Source organism: Protomyctophum bolini (genome assembly GCF_963924005.1).
Source record: "Protomyctophum bolini genome assembly, chromosome: 1".
NCBI lineage: Eukaryota > Metazoa > Chordata > Actinopteri > Myctophiformes > Myctophidae > Protomyctophum > Protomyctophum bolini.
Genome location: NC_137862.1, coordinates 49,519,270 through 49,538,181, shown reverse-complemented (window position 1 = coordinate 49,538,181; position 18,912 = coordinate 49,519,270). Strand labels below are relative to the sequence as shown.

The following is an 18,912-nucleotide window of genomic DNA, read 5'->3' as shown; positions in this document are numbered from 1 at the left end:
GGTAGAACAACGTATTGTTCCCGGTCTAAATGGCTTAAATGGTTGTCTGCTAACGTGCCGAGCATGGAGAAGAACTGTTTACAGTAGCTGAGTCTGAACGCCAAGATCAAATACAATATTCCCACTCACATTTACTTTACAACTCTCACTGGACCGGTTCACAGCCGAGTGAAAATATGTATTTGGTTGGGAATTATTTTTGTACCTCCCAGTGAGTATCACTTCCTGGGAACTACCTATACTGCCTACCATGGCACAATCTGAAGTAACTGAAAGAGTTAAATGAGTACATTTTCAGAAGCATTACCTGACCCACATTAAGTTCTGAGGCATCATGTTGGCCTTTATGGGGAAATAGTCATCAATCAATGACGTTGTTTAGCAGATTCCGTTCCCCCCCGAAGGAGTGCAAAGGTACAGCTGAGAGGAAAGGAGAGGGTAGAGTAGAGAGAGGGTGCTATAAATCCTACCTTGATGCCCTGCTGTTTGGTGAGGGTGATTTTGGTTTCGTCCAAAAGCAAAACTTCACAGTAGAAATCTTCCTGAGGTCCACAGAAGCAGCTCATGGTAGCAGCAGGATCAAGCCACCAGGTTAAAAGAAATACCCCAAAAATCTCCACAAATGTATATAATCCAACACTGAAGATATTATGATCAGAGTAATCTGTAATAATCCACAATCTTGTCTTGGCTGTCCCCAAGGAGGCACTGTGTGGGAGACTGAGATGTTCCTGTGCCATGTGGTTCATGTGAAACCATGGAGCCTGTCAATATGGTTCTGCTCCAATAGTCACAGAGGCAGCTGGAGGAGCAGAACTGGACTCAGTGAATCAAGTGATTGGGATTCGGAGAAGGGTCATCGGGTACTGTTTGCGCACAGATGTGAGTTTTTCAGGAAAGGCAACACCTCATGACGGCCACAGGAAATGAGGTTTGGGGACGCAAGGTCAAGCCAAATGACAACCCGGAAAGCAGTAACTCTTAAGAGTTCTACACAGCCAGCTCTCACAGACACAAAGCCAAATAAAACATGTCCCGGAGATAAAACAGCGTTTGATCAAAGTCAACCACACGTTTTGTGGCTCAAATGCAAGAATCCATTTAAATACAATTTCCAGCTGCGATGCTTCAAAGTCAGTAGTAAAATGGAAGAAAATGACAGCCACCTACAGCAGGTGGATGACAAATTCAGAAGTGGTCCAGTTTTCACGGAGTCCAGAAGAACAGTGATTTGTAACGGTGACCATTTAGTTCACATGCCGCATGTCGAATGCATCCGAGGAGCAAATAGGCTACAGCAATGCAACACTCGCATCATAATTCAGTAGATCTGCAATGCAGCGATGCAATGGATTCTCTGAATTGAAATGTAAAAAAAAAAACATCCATCTGAGAAGAGGTCAGCACGGTCATTCCAGTCTACCATCAGCGATGTCCATTTCACACGAGGTTTCCTGATGCATGGACGTCTGTCCTGAAAACCAGATCCGTTCTGAGAGGTCAATCACCTCTAAGAAGTAAGAAGTTCACGTCCTACTCTGTTGTCCTGATCCTCCCATCATCGGTGGCTCTCTGCGAAAGGAAGAGAGAGAAATTACCAAAATTACCATTCTTACAAAAGGGTTAAAAGATTGATGATTAAAAAAACTAGGGATGCACCGAAAGGGACATTCTTGGCCGAAACCGAATACCGAATATAGGAAACAGTTGGCCGAAAACCGAATACCGAAAATTAATATTGTATATGTTTTTTCGTACCATTGCTGTCATGGCCGTACCTTAAAGCTACCTGATTTATGGCAAAATAAATGGTTATGGCCAAACTTAACTTAAATAATAATCACTATTATGCGTCCATAAAACATTTATTCAGATCTTTTGAATGTATAATTGCATACACTATTCGGTGATATATTTTCTGCCTATTCAGGCCGAAACCGAATAGGCCGAAAATGCATTTTTAGCCATTTTCTGCCGAATATTCGGTGCATCGCTAAAAAAACCCAATTATAATTCAGTAGAATAGTGAGATAACTCTTAACCCCCCCCCCACACACACACACCAATTTATATAGACATTTCTGTAATCACTATACTATACTTACTACTATATACTATACTATACTATACAGGGGGCATTGCGAAATTAGTCCACTTCAGAAGTCTGAGTGGGAATGAGGATCCCCTGGGAACCACTGCTGTAGGAGAAGTTAAGCAGCACTTAGTTCAATATTAGGCTATTTATTATAGCCTAACTGCTAGCTCCAATAAATAGCTCTATGTCAAATGTTATCTCATGGTACTTATATAGGGAAAATGTACTTAAGACAATAATCTTTCATTTGCAGGTCCTTTATGAATGGACATGGTGGCGCGGCTGGTGCCATGCTCTACCAATGTATCATCTTTGACCCTGTCCCTAATCCCTATATCTGTCTATTTGACATCTTTCACACACGCACGCGCGCGACACGCACACGCACACACACACGCACACACACACACCTCGATCGGGGAATAATTCCAGCCTCGGCAACACTAACGTGTCATTAAGATTCTAAACCAACATTACAGAGACATTCTTTAAATACCTCCAACCGTCTACTTACCACCGCGGTGACTGGCTGGTACTCGACCCCAAAATAAAAACAAATTATTATAAACTTTGTGAGTTTTGTTAAATTGTTGGCTGCGGCGCTCAGTCAAGCATCCTCGTCCTCCTCGTCCTACGAAACAAGTGTTGCGAATATACACATGATACAAAGTAGCGTTTGTGCGTAAATTCCCACCATGGAAGCAGTAGAGAAAGCGGAGAGGTCCCCTTGTGTTGTTAGAAAAAAAAAGAAAAAAAAGAAACAGCCTCGTTGCTAAGTAGCGGTGTGCTCATCTCTCTCTCTCTCTCTCTCTCTCCCCCTCTCTCACCTCTCGATCTCAGTTCAAACCAAGCATGACTCCGCCCATCTGGACTGGCCAAACTCTCTCTCTCTCTCTCTCTCTCTCTCTCTCTCTCTCTCTCTCTCTCTCTCCCTCTCCCTCTCCCCCCTTAAGTGCAAAAGGGTTTGGCATTATATTTGCATATATTAATATTTGATATGACTATTTTAAGTGCAAGGTTCCAATTAAATTAATTAAGTTACCTATGAGTTCAAGAAAGTTATTGATATGATATCTACAGTATATTGTGAATTGTGACAGTCTATTACGAAATTTACGACACGTTACAAAAATGAATCTACTACAAGTTGCCTGTTTGCATGATCTATAGGAGAACATGAAAATAATGTAACTAAATTAATTGAATGTCAATCCCTCTCAGTGTCACAGCCTCCACTTGCTTAGTTAGGTCGTAAACACGTGTTTTGGCCTAGCCTTAATTAGGGCAGGCCATATTTTCATCACAATTAAATATAAAACAATGTATACGGTTAAAGTGCGCCACCTAGTGTTATGGGAGCAGATTTACATATTTCTTTGGTAGAAATATAAAGTCTGGTGATGCTAGGTTAGTATAGTACTAGAAACATCATATTTTTTCTCAGCACAATTTCAATAATACATAATACATACAAGACAGAGTGCCACAAATATGTCTATACCCTGATGTCTATATTAGATCTAGCCTCTCAGACCTAAAATTAAAGAATACTTTGCTGTCGTTGGATATGATTTTGTCCACAATTCCATGCTGTATCGATGTTGGTACCATTAGGAGAGATGACAAACGTTGATCAAAAATAATTATTATTTGACATTCTCTAATTGTGTAAACTCTTGTAAATTAACTTAGTAATGCAGATGTAACTCTTGAGAGTGTAAAATGAAACCAAATGGTTCATTTTGTTACCAACTCTTCATTTAGCTGGGGAGTGGGGACCACCTGGAACCCCCTCAAGGACCACTGGTGGTCCCCGGATCACTGGTTGAAAACCTCTGCCCTACATAGTTAGGCTAGCTCAATGGGCAATAGATGCTTCTTTCCTGAAGGACAACACTCCCGAGATGGGAGGGTTGCCCTTATAACCATCTGACCAACACCCTTAACAATCCACAAGTAATATAACTACCGCTATATTTATATTAATTTTTGGTCAGAGAGCGGTACAGCATGTCATAAGGCAGGGGTTCTCAACCTGTGGGTCGCGACCCCTCGGGGGTGGTCCTCAACCCGTGGGTCGCGACCCCTCGGGGGGGGTCCTCAACCGTGGGTCGGGCACCGTGACACCGTGATCTGATGGTATGCCATCAGAAGTTCTGTAGGAAGGACCACCTGCAGAAATGAACATCATATTGCCCTCCTGGGAAAACTCAAACTCAGGTTCTTGTGAACTCATCCCCCCCTGCCAGAAAACATTCTCCTCTGAGTGTCAGAGTGAATTTCGCCCCCACAGAAAGAAGAAAAAAAACCTGCCATGATTCATAGTCTTCATAATATACCTCCACTCTTTGAACTGTCAGCCAAAAATGGCTATCCTGACAAAATACATCTGGATACCGACTGAATGTCATCCCCAGTATTTAGTGGCCATGGAGATGAAACGGAACCCTTCAGGGTTGAGACTGGAGTCAAGCAGGATTGGGATATTTTGCTCCTACTCCGATACTCAAGACTAAATCTACAGTTGATTTAGTTTAGTCGAACAGAATGTATTTTGGCGGGCCTTGATGCCGTCGTAATGACTTTCTTTTCACTTGCTGAAAATAGCGTGACGCGTTGTGGGCTTGTAGATCGGCTATTTTCAGCATGCAACAAAGTGTAAAATGACTGTCATTCTGGATGTCTCCAACACCAGCTGTCCTGGAGGGGGCAGACATCCTCACCATTACTGGCAGTCATCGCCCAACAAACCAGCACAGATGGAATGGCCATGTTGTCCAAACGCCTGACTCTTGGCTACAAAAACAAGTGATAACTTCTCATATAGGACGCGTCCCAAGACGTTAAAATAAATGATATGAGGACGACATGAAAGCGAACATCAAAAAGTGCCGCACACAGTAGACCTTATAACATTTGCGAAGACGCAGCAGCAAGAATCAGAATACATTTTATTGTCACATCACAGGTTTACAGGTGTAAAGAAGTGGGTGAAATTTGAAGATTTTGTGCAAGTCAATAGTCCAACCTGATGATCTTTTTGCTTGTTAATTAAGGCTGCTTAATATTCGATTGTGATATGATTTCATCCTCACGGACTGTCAAGTGTCACGACCAGACCACTGTGCTGCGATTCAGATTCAGTTCTTTATTGTGATCGGTCAGAGAGGCCTATACTGTATGTATTTTAAATGGGAATAAAACCATTCAGATTCAGATCTACATGTACCTGAGTATAAAAACATACAAACATACTTTTCATGTTCAATACCAAACTGCAGTGTGATTAATAATCAGATAATTGATTAGGCAATCGACGGAAACTATGCTGCAAGCTCAGTCAATGAAAATACTGTACCTCTCATACAAATGTATGCCATATTTATTTTACAAGCATAAACTACCTGTATGAAAGGTTTGCTGATTACTGTGCCATAATGATTAAATGATTAAATGCTGAATTGCGTTTTTACTCATTTCACTGGCTAACAAATAAAAACAAGCAGGTGTTTGTCTATTGAGATTTGGTTAACATTTTCACCATTGATCAAGACTTTGGATGAATGTTCTAAATAGGGTTATCAGCAAGTCAATCACAAGTTGAGTTATACGCTAAAAAGTCACAAGCACAGTAGACATTTCCACCAAATTTGGTATTTTGAGTCATATTTGGCCAAATAGATTGTAATACATTTTAGTAATCAAATAACTATGTTTGTGATTGTGATGTAGCATGCATATGTTTCAAAATTTCTTTTACAACTTCACCATTATGTGAATTCTCATTATAATTCCATATTATGAAGTAAAAGGTTATGTTTTTGACTAGATATCCATTTGGGTTCAGATAACATTTGGGTTCATATTGTACTAACTTATTTTACTATAAGTTTATGTCAATTAATTGCATAGACTAATCTAATAATAATAAAAATAATAATAAAAAATGCATACACCATAGACTAATCAAATAATATAAAAAAAATGATCATTAGTGGCAACATTAACACATAGTACCTTGTAGAACATTTCAGTGTAGCATACATATAACATAATATACATCAAACAGCAGTTGTTGATTCTTTTTAAATATATATTTTTCCAACTTATTCCCGTTATTCAACAGCCATTGAATCCTTCTCCTTACCAAAGTGTCCTATATTTTATGAGAAAAGAAAATAGATGCTTTTTGTGGCTTGACGGTTCAACAGTCGACAACAGTGTTCCAAAAGCCACCGATTCAACCCTCCGCGACAGGAAGTGTGTCCAAGTGTGTCCAGTCCAGCAAAAAATGCCCTTGAGCAGCATTTATCTGGTCAGACTGTGCTCTGAACTCCATGGGAATGGAGGTGTGTGGCTGTGTGTGCTACTGTATACACAATTAAAATGATTAATTTCACCTCCCTGCATGGATCAACATAGACATCCTAAATGTTCACATTGTGGCTATACAAGGATGTAAAGCAGAATAGCTCGTTGGCCTCATCTGATATAGCTTTAGACGTGCTAGTGTGGCTCCTCGCCGACGCAGAAAGTGTACAGTGCAAATTGAAATGGTTTAAATTTAAAACTTTCAAATCGCAGTGTTTCATTTCATTATGCCGTTTCATTTAAACGTGTAGGCTGTTTCGATTTTTCTTTTTTTTAGAACAGTCTTGAAAGGGAAGTCAATGATAGTCCTACCTACTAGAAGTGTGAGAATTCTAGACAATTCGATGATAATTGGAACCTTAGAATGAGACCCATTAAGAATTCTACCGGAGAATTAAAATGTATATTCAGAAGGAGTCTATTTGAATTCTTGTGGCGATGTTCCCAATACAACCAAGTTTAAAATGCTCAACATTTTCCATCACTGATGAAGGTGTGACATTGCCTACATTAAAGTGAGAGCCTGCTTCGCTTTAACGGGCCCGGTCCTTGCCATGGTAACCACCTGTGAATGAGGTCATCACGGACACAATCTCCATCCTGATCCTGACACCAGCCATCAGCTTCCTCAGTGGCAAATCCGAAGGGTCATCTCTTTCTAAATAGGAGAGGGAGACAGCAAAGTATATCAATACCCCAGCAAGCCAAATGACGTCATGATGACGTCCTCCGGTGACGCTGGTGACTAGGCCAGATCACAGCCCATATGGGGATGATCACCAGTTGAAATAATATAGCTTATTCTGGGTCAGATCTGACTAGTTATGATATATGACTTAAGTTCATCTGGCCTCAATCGGACTCTCTGATTCAACCAGGGAAGTCCATGTTAGTGGGCAGAATTTATGTTGGTTGAAAGCAGGTGATAATCTGGGCCAGATCTGAATAGTCTTGGTTTGATTTGATCTGGCCCAAATAGAGACGTCACTAATTCGTCCAGGTCCTGACCGTGTTTGCTGGGATAGTGGATACTGTGGAACATACATTCCATCAGTAGAAAACAGCAGCAGATACAGTATATACGTAACTCAGGTTAATATTTTGCTAGTGAATGACATTAACAGAAAGTGCGATGACCACAATGTGTGAGTGAGAAGCAAGTTCATTATAAATGGTGTTATTTACACTATAGGTGACAACAAGTTGCTACATGTTGGAGCTACCCAGCAAAAGTGCCTTCTTCTCAAGGCACCTTAATGGCTGTTCATGTTTTATTACGTACTGAACTCTAGACGTGCGGACCCTTAACGTCTAGTATAATACATCAGCACGGGAGTCTTCTACAGTTCCCATGAAGTTCTCACTGATTACCCCCAGCTGGCCTGGGGTTTCACACCCACCACAGCTTTCTGAACATGCCCACTTTTCTTCCCAGCCCCACCCAACCCAACCCAACCCATCCCATCCCACCCCTCTGGCTACAGATAAAGATTTACAGATTAGAGTAAAGGTTTTCCGTGCAAACTATACTCCTGATTTATAGATTTCCACAGTAGAGATCTCTCTAATCTGGATTAGGCATTAAACCACAAAGGCCAGAAACAGAGAGGTTTTCTTTCTCCTATTTATTTACGCCAGACCATATTATCGGTGTTTGTTCATGTGTGTGTGTCACTGTGTCTACTCACAGATTCCGTCAAATATCATACTACATAACCATAGAAGACTAGACATTACTATTAATTGCTTTGTAATATGTCTCAATATATAGGTAAAATAGGCAAAATATATATAGGCAAAAAAGGTATCACAATTAATTATTAAACTACCTGTTATCATGTAATTTCAATATAGTTACAGAATGCTGATCATGGTTATTGTTGAGTACAGAAAAATCCTGAATGTAGTTCAATAAAAGATGTACCCTTGTGAGTAGACTTTTACACATTCAATATTAAATGAACACTCGGGATTGAAATACTAGAACAGTGAACTGTGTAACTGGTCATGAGTAACTCTTATGATCATACTCATGTTGTTGTTGTTGGCCCAACAATGACTCCATTATGTTTCCCCCTCTCTGTCCAGTGTCCATCCTTCTGTTATTTACTCTCTTCTTCTAAAATAACTCATCTCAAAAAACGTACTTGGAACTGGATTTACATGGAATTTGCTGTAAACCTTCATGCTCTCCAGCGGAAAGCCATTACGTATTCTGGTGACTCAATGGCCTTTCCTCTGGCACCACCTTTAGGCCAGATGCAACTCAACTATTTTTACCTTTTTGTCCTAGTGGCACCCAAAGGACAAAAAGGTAAAAATAGTTTGGGCCAATATTTTGGCCCAAGGGCCAAAATATGAGCATGCACTGCACACAACGGTATGTCATAACCTCATAGAGGCAGATTGTGGGATGAACTGTGTACCAAATCAAGCTGGGCTTTTAAACCCATTCAAGGCGGGAACCCCTTTTGGCGTGTTAAGCATTTTGTTATACTTTAGCTATTGAAAAATAGCAGATCTATGAGCTTGTAGGTCTGCTATTTTTAAAGAAATCGTAAAAATGCGGCACAAATCTTTGAATATTATATTCTTTCATAGCGCACGTTTTTAACTCAAATCTTTGCTTCTGGGGGCGTCCCTGGAACTACATATTTTCAGATGGGGGTCGGCGGCTAATTACAGATAATTCTGGAGGTCCTTGACATGAACCACTGATCATGCACCACTGATACGTTTTTCAGAAAACAGTTTTTTTCTGATAAACTGAGTGACTTAATAATAATATAATAATAAATACAGCTACACTGCTTTGTGACAGAGTAGATGAAGAGATGAGTTAGACAAGAGTTAGAGGGAATTTAGGTATTAAGCGCGCGCGCGCACACACACACACACACACACACACACACACACACACACACACACAGTCCTCCCTACATCACACACACATACACACCCATCCTTACCTTACACAGGTCTACGTGCTACAACTATGCAAACAAGTTTTACAATCAGAATGTATCACATGAACTACAAAATGTGGGCAGGCAGGTTTGACCTGGAAGTTAGTAGCCAGTCTGTTCCCCCCATAGCCAGTCTGTCCCATCAACAGCCCAGTGTTTGATTTTAGTTGTAGTCATAGTCATAGTCATAGTCATTAGTCACCTGGAATGTTTTAGTGTTAGTCAAATTTTAGTCATCAATGTTTATTTGACTAAATCTACAGTTTATTTAGTCAACTAAACGATCTATAAGCTCACAACGCGACGAGTTGTGAGCTTGTAGATCGGCTATTTTCAGCATGCAACCAAGTGTAACATGACTTATACTGGATCTCTATCACTAGTCCCTTCCTAACATTTTAGTCTATCTGTTGACGAAATTGTCGATATATTTTGTCTTAGTTGTAGTCATCGTAGCTTAGTTTTCATTTCGTTTTTGTCAGTGAAAAAAGGTAGTCGACGAACATTTTTCGCCTTGTTTTAGTCGTGCGAAAACAACACTGCAACCGCAGCCTTGTGTCGTTCTTAAGTTCCCTAGTGAGACAGTGATGGCCCCGAGACACTGAAAGCTTCATCAAACACACATTTTAAATGGCTGTATCCGCACTGCAGGCATCAAGTGGACGCGTCTAAACCTGTTGACGCGTCTTTCAGAATCAGAGCACAGTTCTATTTCAGAGCGTCGACAAGGGTTTGACGTGTTCAAACTCGTATTGCAGGGGTGTGGCGTTTGAATGTTCTAAACCATAACCATAAGTCCATTTTAATGAAGTAGAAACAGATCCAGATTTTTTTTTCTCCCTATGAAACTATAGTAGCCCCCTCTTCCTTTGCACTTATAACACCCCGAACGCCCAGGGTTATTTAACCCAATAAATCAGAGCACCCAGCGATTTATAGCAGCGGAGCACATTTAGCGACGCACCAGACACTGTCCCGGATGTAGCTGAAGTAGCTTGATGTAGCCAAACACTCCCGAGGCGATCGACAACAACGGGAGGTATGATTAATTCTAGCGCGACTGGCGCCAGCGCTTTAAACAGCAAATAATATTGATGAGGACGTAGCTAGGTAGGCTACCCTGTTACAACAGGGTCAAATTCAGGACCCAATTTGAAGTGGAGAGTGAATTTAGTGAGATATCACAAGTGAAATATCCACAAATATTGTCATTCAGGGAGAACGCTGAGCTTTTTCATACAGCCTCAAACAGCCCTCGATTAGATTTGGTTCAAACCCCTACCTTCTCAATTAGTGTAAATAACTACACACTTAACACTACACTACACTACAAGAGTAACGATTGAATTGACCTGTAGAGCTGGATTGTTATTTTAAATCTTTATTTACTCACCAGAGGTATGTAATTATTTTATATGATAAAGTTTCAGAATGCATTTACAAGAATTAACTTTTTTGGCTCACCAGAGGATATATTATATATATGTATGTATTATTAGACTCACCAGAGGTTCCAGTTCTTTGCGGTCTAGCAGGTTGAGCTCAGTGCCAAAGTAGTAGAAGTGTTTGTAGCAGGTGTTGATGTGAGCCTCAGCTCCCATCTGAAGGACTCTGTCAAAATGGTGGATGTAGACGTGGACAAACACCCTGAACAGGCGACACAAGATCTTCTTACACACCGACACAAAGTTCTTTGGGAACGGTGTACCTGGTGGGAAAGACAAAGAGACAGAGAGAGACAAAATTAGATTACGGACGAATGCAAAGGCTAAAGTTGGAAAGAGTGAGAGGAAGAGAGGGCACGAGTGAAGGTTAGCAGAGCGCGTGAAGGAGCAAAGGATTAAGATAGTGGGAGATAAAGAGGACGAATAGTAACTGGGAATGAAGGATTGGGGCCTATGCACACAGAGGAGAGAGACGCTGGAGAGGGAGAAAACAGAGGAAATCAAACAGTAAAGAAGCACGGAAGGAGGAGAAAACAGACTTCTAACTATAGGAATTCAATGCACAAAAGAGACTTGTGGAGGATTCTGAGACCAAATCCTGTGTGTTTACGTCAAAACTAATTTGATGGGCAAAGTATTGCTCTCAACTCCCATAAATACAATCTAAAGATAACGTCTGAGTAACATTTGTCCCACTGTGTGGCAGAGTGGCGGTTTAACACAAAAGAAAGAAAAATGGGTGAATCCTTTCTCTGCTATTTTGAATTTAATAGTTTAACATTTATTCTCCTTTTCTCTATAAAACTGAACATAAATGAAGAGATACAAATAAATACATTTTTCATTGCACATATTTGTAGCATAATAAAATGTATAGTTTTCATAGCCATCAGTTCTATAGATCTCATATAGTTGGCAATTACTATCAAATATATGGAACTGAGCAGAAATGCCATAGGACAGTATTCTGTGGCCGACAGTGTTTCTGAGTGCACACGCACACGCACACGCGCGCACACACACACACACACACACACACACACACACACACACACACACACACACACACACACACACACACACACACACACACACACACACACACACACACACACAGAGAGAGAGAGAGCGAGAGACTAAGCTATGGCTGAGGGGGCTTGTGAGTCAGGGCTCTCTGGTGGCTGGCCTAGTTCTCCATAGGAGCAGGATTAGACAACTAACCCCGGCTGATGTCCAGTGCATGCTTGACGATGGATAAACCTCAGTCTCTCGCTATTGAGGTGACCTTAATTTAGCTTAAGCTACAGTTAACTAGCAAGCAAATGTAGCCAGTCTCTCTCAAAGCCTGTCGGCAATACAAAGAACAACAGCTAGCTATATTCACGTTGGCAAATTCAGTGTAGCTGATCCTGTCCTCACAGGTTCATGTGCACTTCTGAGGCTTTATTACAGATGGCTCGGGAATCTACAAGCTGGCATCTTTACACAGGCTTTTTTAGCAAAAGGACGATGCACACCTCAGAAGGCTAGTGACAGGTGCGTAGGGCAATAAAGCATACTTTAAAAGGTTATCTTTGAAAAACAAAGAAAGGGTCCCGCACACTGTCAGAAACTTGCCAAAAATGTTGCTCTTTATTGGGTCAAAGATAACATCTTTACACAGGCGACATTCTAACATGCATTTTAGTGACGAGGCGAAGATGAAGGAAGTGGAACAGATGGAGAGAGAGAGAGAGAGAGAGAGAGAGAGAGAGAGAGAGAGAGAAAATGAGCAGACTTTCTTGGGTATTTAGGTACATCCCAGGTGCGAGAGAGAAAGAGTGAGTGAGTGAGTGAGTGAGTGAGTGAGTGAGTGAGTGAGTGAGTGAGTGAGTGTGTGTGCGCATTCTCCTGTGTACAGACAGTAGACAAACAACTAGTTTTAAGCCAAGTTTAAGTTCTGTAATATTTAAATTCCACGTTGCCTTGGTCGTTTGTCAACACATTTTGGCATTAGCACATGTACACTATGTGTGTGTGTGTGTGTGTGTGTGTGTGTGTGTGTGTGTGTGTGTGTGTGTGTGTGTGTCCACTGTCTACATTATGTGTTGGTGTGTATCGGATGTCAGTGTCACTACATAATTGACGAGTTTGAAGACATCGATACCTTTCTCACCTCCTCGAGCTCTTTTTTCTTCCAACTGACTTCATTCCTCTCCTCTCCCCTACTCTTCTCAACTATCCTTTTTATCACCGGCAGGTATTTTTACAACCCTGTCTTTTCACTCGCCCAGTGCTGCTTAAAGGGGTTTTTCACTTTGAAACGCTTCTAGGTCGGGATTTTGTGTGTACCGCAGACACTAGAGTGTCTAGTGACTAGACAGTTTGTAAATTGCTTGAATCAAAATGTTGATATTTGATTATGCATTTCATCAGAAACATCCCCCCATCCTATACCATAAACCCATTGTAACTTCAAACTCCATTTTTAACTTCACTGAAAACACGTAAGTGACTAGTATTGTCTTTCTAATGCGTGAGGGGGCTGTGTTTTTTTCTTTTCCTCAGCATAAAATGCAATACTAGCACACTACATATTTAGCTGCACATATTGGCTGTCATGGTGAAGGCCTTGTGGACAGTCAACAGTAGAACTCAAGACACGTGAATGCTCTATTTTTATATTACGTTGCACGCATGCACGCACACACACCCTATAACACACCTCTGCTGTTGAGCCTCTCGTCTCCACTCTAGTCTTAGGGCTATTAGGGCTAAAATTGCCTTGCTCAAGAGCACATTGCCAGTACAGCAGTTACTGAGAGACACTTGCTTGACGTTGTGCTCCCTCCCATACAACACAGGGAATCCAAGTGGCACAGTGTTGTTTTTGGCAGCAAATTTGTATTTTAGTTTTAGTCATAGAGGGCTAGATTTTGAAGGTGCGTTTTACCATGTGGTAATACATAAATTGGCCTCGCTCTGCGCACAATCGTATTATGAAAGCCTTATCGTCCCGTGTTGAACGCACACACATATGGAATACGACGTTGCTGAATATTTTAGCATTGTGGGAGTGTCCATATGTTAATTATTTTCGCTTTGCGCAATTTGCTATTAAGCCCCTTGACCTGCGCATAACGATTAGACGTGGGTCTAGGCACCTCATAAACGCAAAAAGAAGATAAAGCACTGTTTGATTTTACACTTGAGCGGCTCTGGGACGCTGCTGGAGTGTTGCCAAGTCTGTTTATTATAAGCGGCTTCTTTTTCTGTAAAGTTGCTTGTAGCCTAAATATTGGTAGTTGTGGTTGCTTTTCTTGTTTCTAAAGGTTTCTCCTAATGTTGTTTAAACCAGTGATCCTCACACAGCACATTCCCATGTCAAGGATCCCCAGATGAATGCATTTGCCCAACTAAGGACGGCTAATACAAAAATGTAATTAAAATTTTACTTTTGAAAATAGCAGATCTACCAGCTCACAATGAATCACATTCATTCATTAAAACTATGAACTCTGACTGCAGGCGGATATATAATGATCATTATAACAATGTGCAAGAAAATATTTAAAAAGATGGAATATTTGTGGACAATCAAAATATGTTTTTTATTTTAATGTGGTGTCATTAAAATTAATCTGGATATAGCAGACTCACTATCTAGAAAATAAAAACATGGCACTTCATTTAAAATAGGTTACAGACCCCTGTTATATGCGCTTATTTTGGGATTATTTTTATAGACCTATTTACTTGTTTCTCTGAGACATGGCAACAGCGTCTTTTTATTGCGTCTTTTTATTAAAATGTTGAGATTAGAAACGGCCATAATTCTTTCATTTCTCAACCTTAAAAAAAAAAAAAAACATATCCATAATCCTTGGGAAGTTTGCTTTCATACGCTGTATCACACTCGATTCAAGTCTTCTTCAATAAAATGCTACGAGCGAAGACCATACCATCACGGGACCATACCGCATCACGGGCATACGCACCAGGCATTCAACTCATTACTCATTTCAAATATAATATAATTATAATTTAAATTAAAATATAATTTTACTGGTGTTTCTCAATAGAAACAACTTATTTTGAGGCATAAAGGTGACAGCATGCAGTGCAATAGGAATAATTAACCCAAATGTGACAAAGTCATATGTCATGTCTTCTATGGTGCCAGCCTGAAGAAATGTAATAATAACGATCCCCAAAGTGCGCATTCCGTATGTGACATCAGCTGACTGGTAAAGAAAATAGTACGGACATGTTGATTGGGTAACTCTCAAACACGCCTTAAACACTCCCATGACTAATTCAAGGCCGTTTTGCGCACTCCACGGGGTGTCGAAAGCGCTTCTTAACATGCTTAAAATTGCAATATGACATACCTCACGCCCCCAGCTCATATTACTGTAATAGGTAAAACGCACCTTCAAAATCTAGCCCATAGTCTCTTGAATAGTTTTCACATCGTTTTAGTCACCCGGAATGTTTTAGTGTTAGTCTAGTTTTAGTCGACTAAATATCATAATGTTTTAGTCGACTAAATCTACAGGTGATTTACTCGACTAAAATGTATTTTGTCGGGCCTTGATGCCGTCGTAATGGCTGATTTTATACTTACTGAAAATAGCCGATCTACAAGCTCACAGCGCGTCGCGCTGCGACAGTGTAAAATGACTTATACTGGATCTCTTGTCCACTCGTCCCTTCCTAACATTTTTGTCTAGTTTTTATTTGTTGACGAAATTGTCAGTATATTTTATTTAGTCTTAGTCACCATAGCTTAGTTTTCATTTAGTTTCCATTTAGTTTTCGTCAGTGGAAAAAAGGTAGTAGACGAACAGTTTTCGTCTTAGTTTTAGTCGACGGAATCAACACTGGTGGCACACCCTTCTGGCCACAAGGCTCCCCCCAACCAGAGTAATATAGTAAGAGAGCGGCGACACTAGCGTTGACTCCCATTGTAACAATGGAATGCGAAAGTGCTCATTCTATCTCAATGGGATAGTTCCAATGTTTGGAACTGTATAGCCCATAGGCACCCTGCTTTGCGGCGAGATCAAAGCGCGTCGCCACTCTCTTTGCCATTCCACTCGGCCCCCCCAACTAACTAAACTCACCGATGCTGGTGGGGAAGATGTCCTCGTTGTTGATCTGCATCTCGATCCAGTCCATCAGCAGGCTCATGTACTGGGGAGCGGGCAGCGCCGTCGGCCTCTTGTACCGCCGGTCGTCCTGCCAGCGGTACTCGTACTTGGGGCCTCCGGACATGACGGGACACGACTCCGCCGTGCAGAACTCGCACACCGTCCCGTAGATCAGGTTGATGCGGTTGAAGAAGTCCACCACGTGGACCGCCACCCACTCGTTCAGGTCCTCGCCGTGCGGCAGGCGCACCGCGGCCCGCAGGTCCACGCCGGAGCTTAGCGAGGCCTGGGCCATCTTGTAGAGGTCGAAGCGCTGCGTGCCCGGCTCAAACTTCTTCTTGGGCCGGAAGGTTCTGTCCTTGTGGAAGACTTGTTTTAGGTGGACGGACATGGTGTAGGTCTGTGGTCGACGGGAACGATTATAAGTATATTCGTGGAAAATACGTTTCAGACGGCCCACCTATACATAAATCAAGGCAATATTGTGGGGGAAACATCCATAATATTCAAAGTGAAGAAATTGGGTCCACGTCCTATCCCATTCTCATTATTTAGTACAAGAATAATGTAGCCATTGGCATTGTGGTCTCTAGACGGTGTTGCAATTGCTTGTAAAGATCATCTGGACATTTCACTTGATTCTATGTTTTCAATTAATGTAATTCACTCCAGATAATAATGCAGTCAGCTTCACCTCAATGACCAATGGTCATCAAGGTCACTCAAACACTGGGATTCTAAGCTCTGAACAAATATTCCAACTGGCCAATAGTCCAAAAGCTTCTGACTTTCTTTCTTTCCGTTGCGTTTCTCCTTTTGGAACTTCACATGCTGCTTTGTCCTGTTGAGACACAAATATACAATCATAAAACATTTAGCCTGCAGCCTGATAGAATAATTTGATATCAATATTTTATGCTGGATGTTGCACAATCTGGTAGTGTTGCCAGATTGTGCAAAGTGTTGAGTATTAGTGAAGCATATGAACAATGAGTGTCTGTGTCTATTTATATATGTGCATTTGTACAGTGTGTGTATTATTGTGACATACTGAGTGAGTGAGAGTGTGTGTGTGTGTGTACTGTATGTGTGCACACGTGCGTGTGCAGGCCTAATGTTGTGAGGTTTCCACACTGTTCTGATTGAAAACAAAACCTAATCCTCTTTCAGAATTCAGGTCTGTACAGGATTGAGATTTAGAAATAGAAACAATGTATAGTTCAGTTATGACTAGTTTTGGTTGTCTCCGCCAGGCCCAACGTGTGGCCGAGAGAGACTATGTTTTCACCCGTCTGTCTGTGTGCAGCTAATCTCCGGCACCATTGGACCAATCGGCTCGAAACAAACATTTCCTCACATTGGCCTGTTATAGCGCCACCAGGATGTTGATTATAGCAAAGCAAATCTTTGGATATTTATGTCAAAACATCACACACACCATCAACTGTTGAAGGACCGTAGCTCATACAATCAAAATTTGTGGATTCATTCATTTTGCGTTTTCTTTGCAAAACCCAGTATTTTGCTTAAAACTGTGCCTTCAATCCACAGTCTGTCTGTCAGGGAATTGATGTTAATGATGTTGGTTATCAACATGAATCTGGCTCCAATGAATACAGAGCACACATATCCTGTAAGCCTTTTGGTTGCTTGATACTGTAACATTAAATCAGAGATCAGACCTGTGTTTACAATCACTTTGTGGATCAATTACATGGATGTAGAAAATGTCTGTTGGTTTAGGCTATTAGCTTTTCAAGTTTTCATCATTGTATTGTTGCCGACCCATAGTAACTGACTTGGCCTGGCGCAGACCTGTGCTCTGATGAGCACATATTTCTACTTTAATCTGTTTAATCCAGGGAACATTTACTGAGCACATGCAATGATGCAGATGCCGTTTTACACCAGAGTTAAGCAACTTTAGTCACAAGACTTCTTTCAACACATTGAACACAAGTTTAACCCCCTATGGAAGTTTAACCTTGGTACAGTATGCGTTATTACCTGTGATTTTGGTGGACATTTAATTCTGACGCGTGGCCGAATACGATGTTTCGTTTAGAACAGAACCCCCGGCAACCCCGTCCGTCCCCGATCTTTAAATCATAGCCATACACTTGCCACAAAGAGAATGGAATATGAATAGGATATAGAACCTGAAGTGGAAAGTAAAAGTAAAAGTAAAAGCCTGTTTTTAATTATGTAAATGGTCGCCCATACTATAAGCACTAAAGGCTCAATTAATGTTTCCAATCCAACAAAACAAGCAGCAAACAACAAAAGCAACGTCACAATTACGTCCAGATGCAGTTTATTCTCAGGTTAATCTATGCGACACGAAAAAAGTAAGTCACGTACGATTGAAACAGGCGCCGTGTAGAGTAGACCGCATGGGCTTAAAACCGCCAGAGTATAAACTCTGTGAGTATAAATACATACAATGTCAATAATTCAATACTGTGCTTACCTCAAGAAGCAATAAAAACACATCCAGTGCGCGACGCACACACACAGTAAGCTACTACACACACTCAGTCGCAGACCTGCGTCGACAAGTACAGTTCGAAGATACAACATTCCTCCAGACTGACTCTTCTATGTAGGGGGGGGGGGGATGATGCGTTCTATGTAACGGGATGTTCGGGATGTTTGTGATGCAATGAGAGAAACATGTTAGCCGCGGTTGGAAATGTCAACCAGACTTGTATAAAAACCAGTCAAACTTGGGGTGGTTTGACCTGTTAAACTATTTTAATTGGCGAACTTAGTGATTGATTGAAAGTACAGTTCCAAATTACAAGGTCTGCTAGAGGATTTAAGAAAGCCTATATTGGCTTGTTGTTTCCATTTGGGGTAATTATTTTGTACTCAATTGATCGTAAAATTATGAATTATGAATT

At 41.1% G+C, this 18,912-nt stretch overlaps 2 protein-coding genes across 2 annotated transcripts in view; both read right to left on the bottom strand.

The window, feature by feature from the left end:
• Window positions 1–1,490, bottom strand: part of epb41l4a (erythrocyte membrane protein band 4.1 like 4A) — a 40,969-nt gene extending 39,479 nt beyond the window's left edge. The window contains exon 1 of the mRNA XM_080792301.1: window positions 471–1,490. Coding sequence (XP_080648427.1) covers window positions 471–749 — 279 coding nt within the window. The 5' untranslated portion in view covers window positions 750–1,490. The remainder of the gene's footprint in view (window positions 1–470) is intronic.
• A 3,539-nt stretch (window positions 1,491–5,029) lies between these two features.
• Window positions 5,030–18,620, bottom strand: LOC308309417 (MOB kinase activator 3B). Its single transcript, XM_080755249.1, has 4 exons — window positions 18,480–18,620; window positions 15,983–16,850; window positions 10,938–11,140; window positions 5,030–7,124 (listed from the first exon to the last, which is right to left on the bottom strand). Exons 2-4 carry the CDS (start codon window positions 16,398–16,400, stop codon window positions 7,095–7,097), a joined length of 651 nt encoding a protein of 216 aa, XP_080611375.1. The 5' UTR covers window positions 16,401–16,850; window positions 18,480–18,620; the 3' UTR covers window positions 5,030–7,094.
• Window positions 18,621–18,912: the final 292 nt, after the last annotated feature.

Bases quoted from the DNA above. Each gene is read 5' to 3' on its own strand.
- LOC308309417 (XM_080755249.1), bottom strand. From the start codon at position 16,400: ATGTCCGTCCACCTAAAACAAGTCTTCCACAAGGACAGAACCTTCCGG. The intron at 11,141-15,982 runs GTGAGTTTAGTT...CTTTCCCACCAG, and splicing joins CATCTTCCCCACCAGCATCG to GTACACCGTTCCCAAAGAAC. The intron at 7,125-10,937 runs GTGAGTCTAATA...TCTCCTATTTAG, and splicing joins GCAAAGAACTGGAACCTCTG to AAAGAGATGACCCTTCGGAT.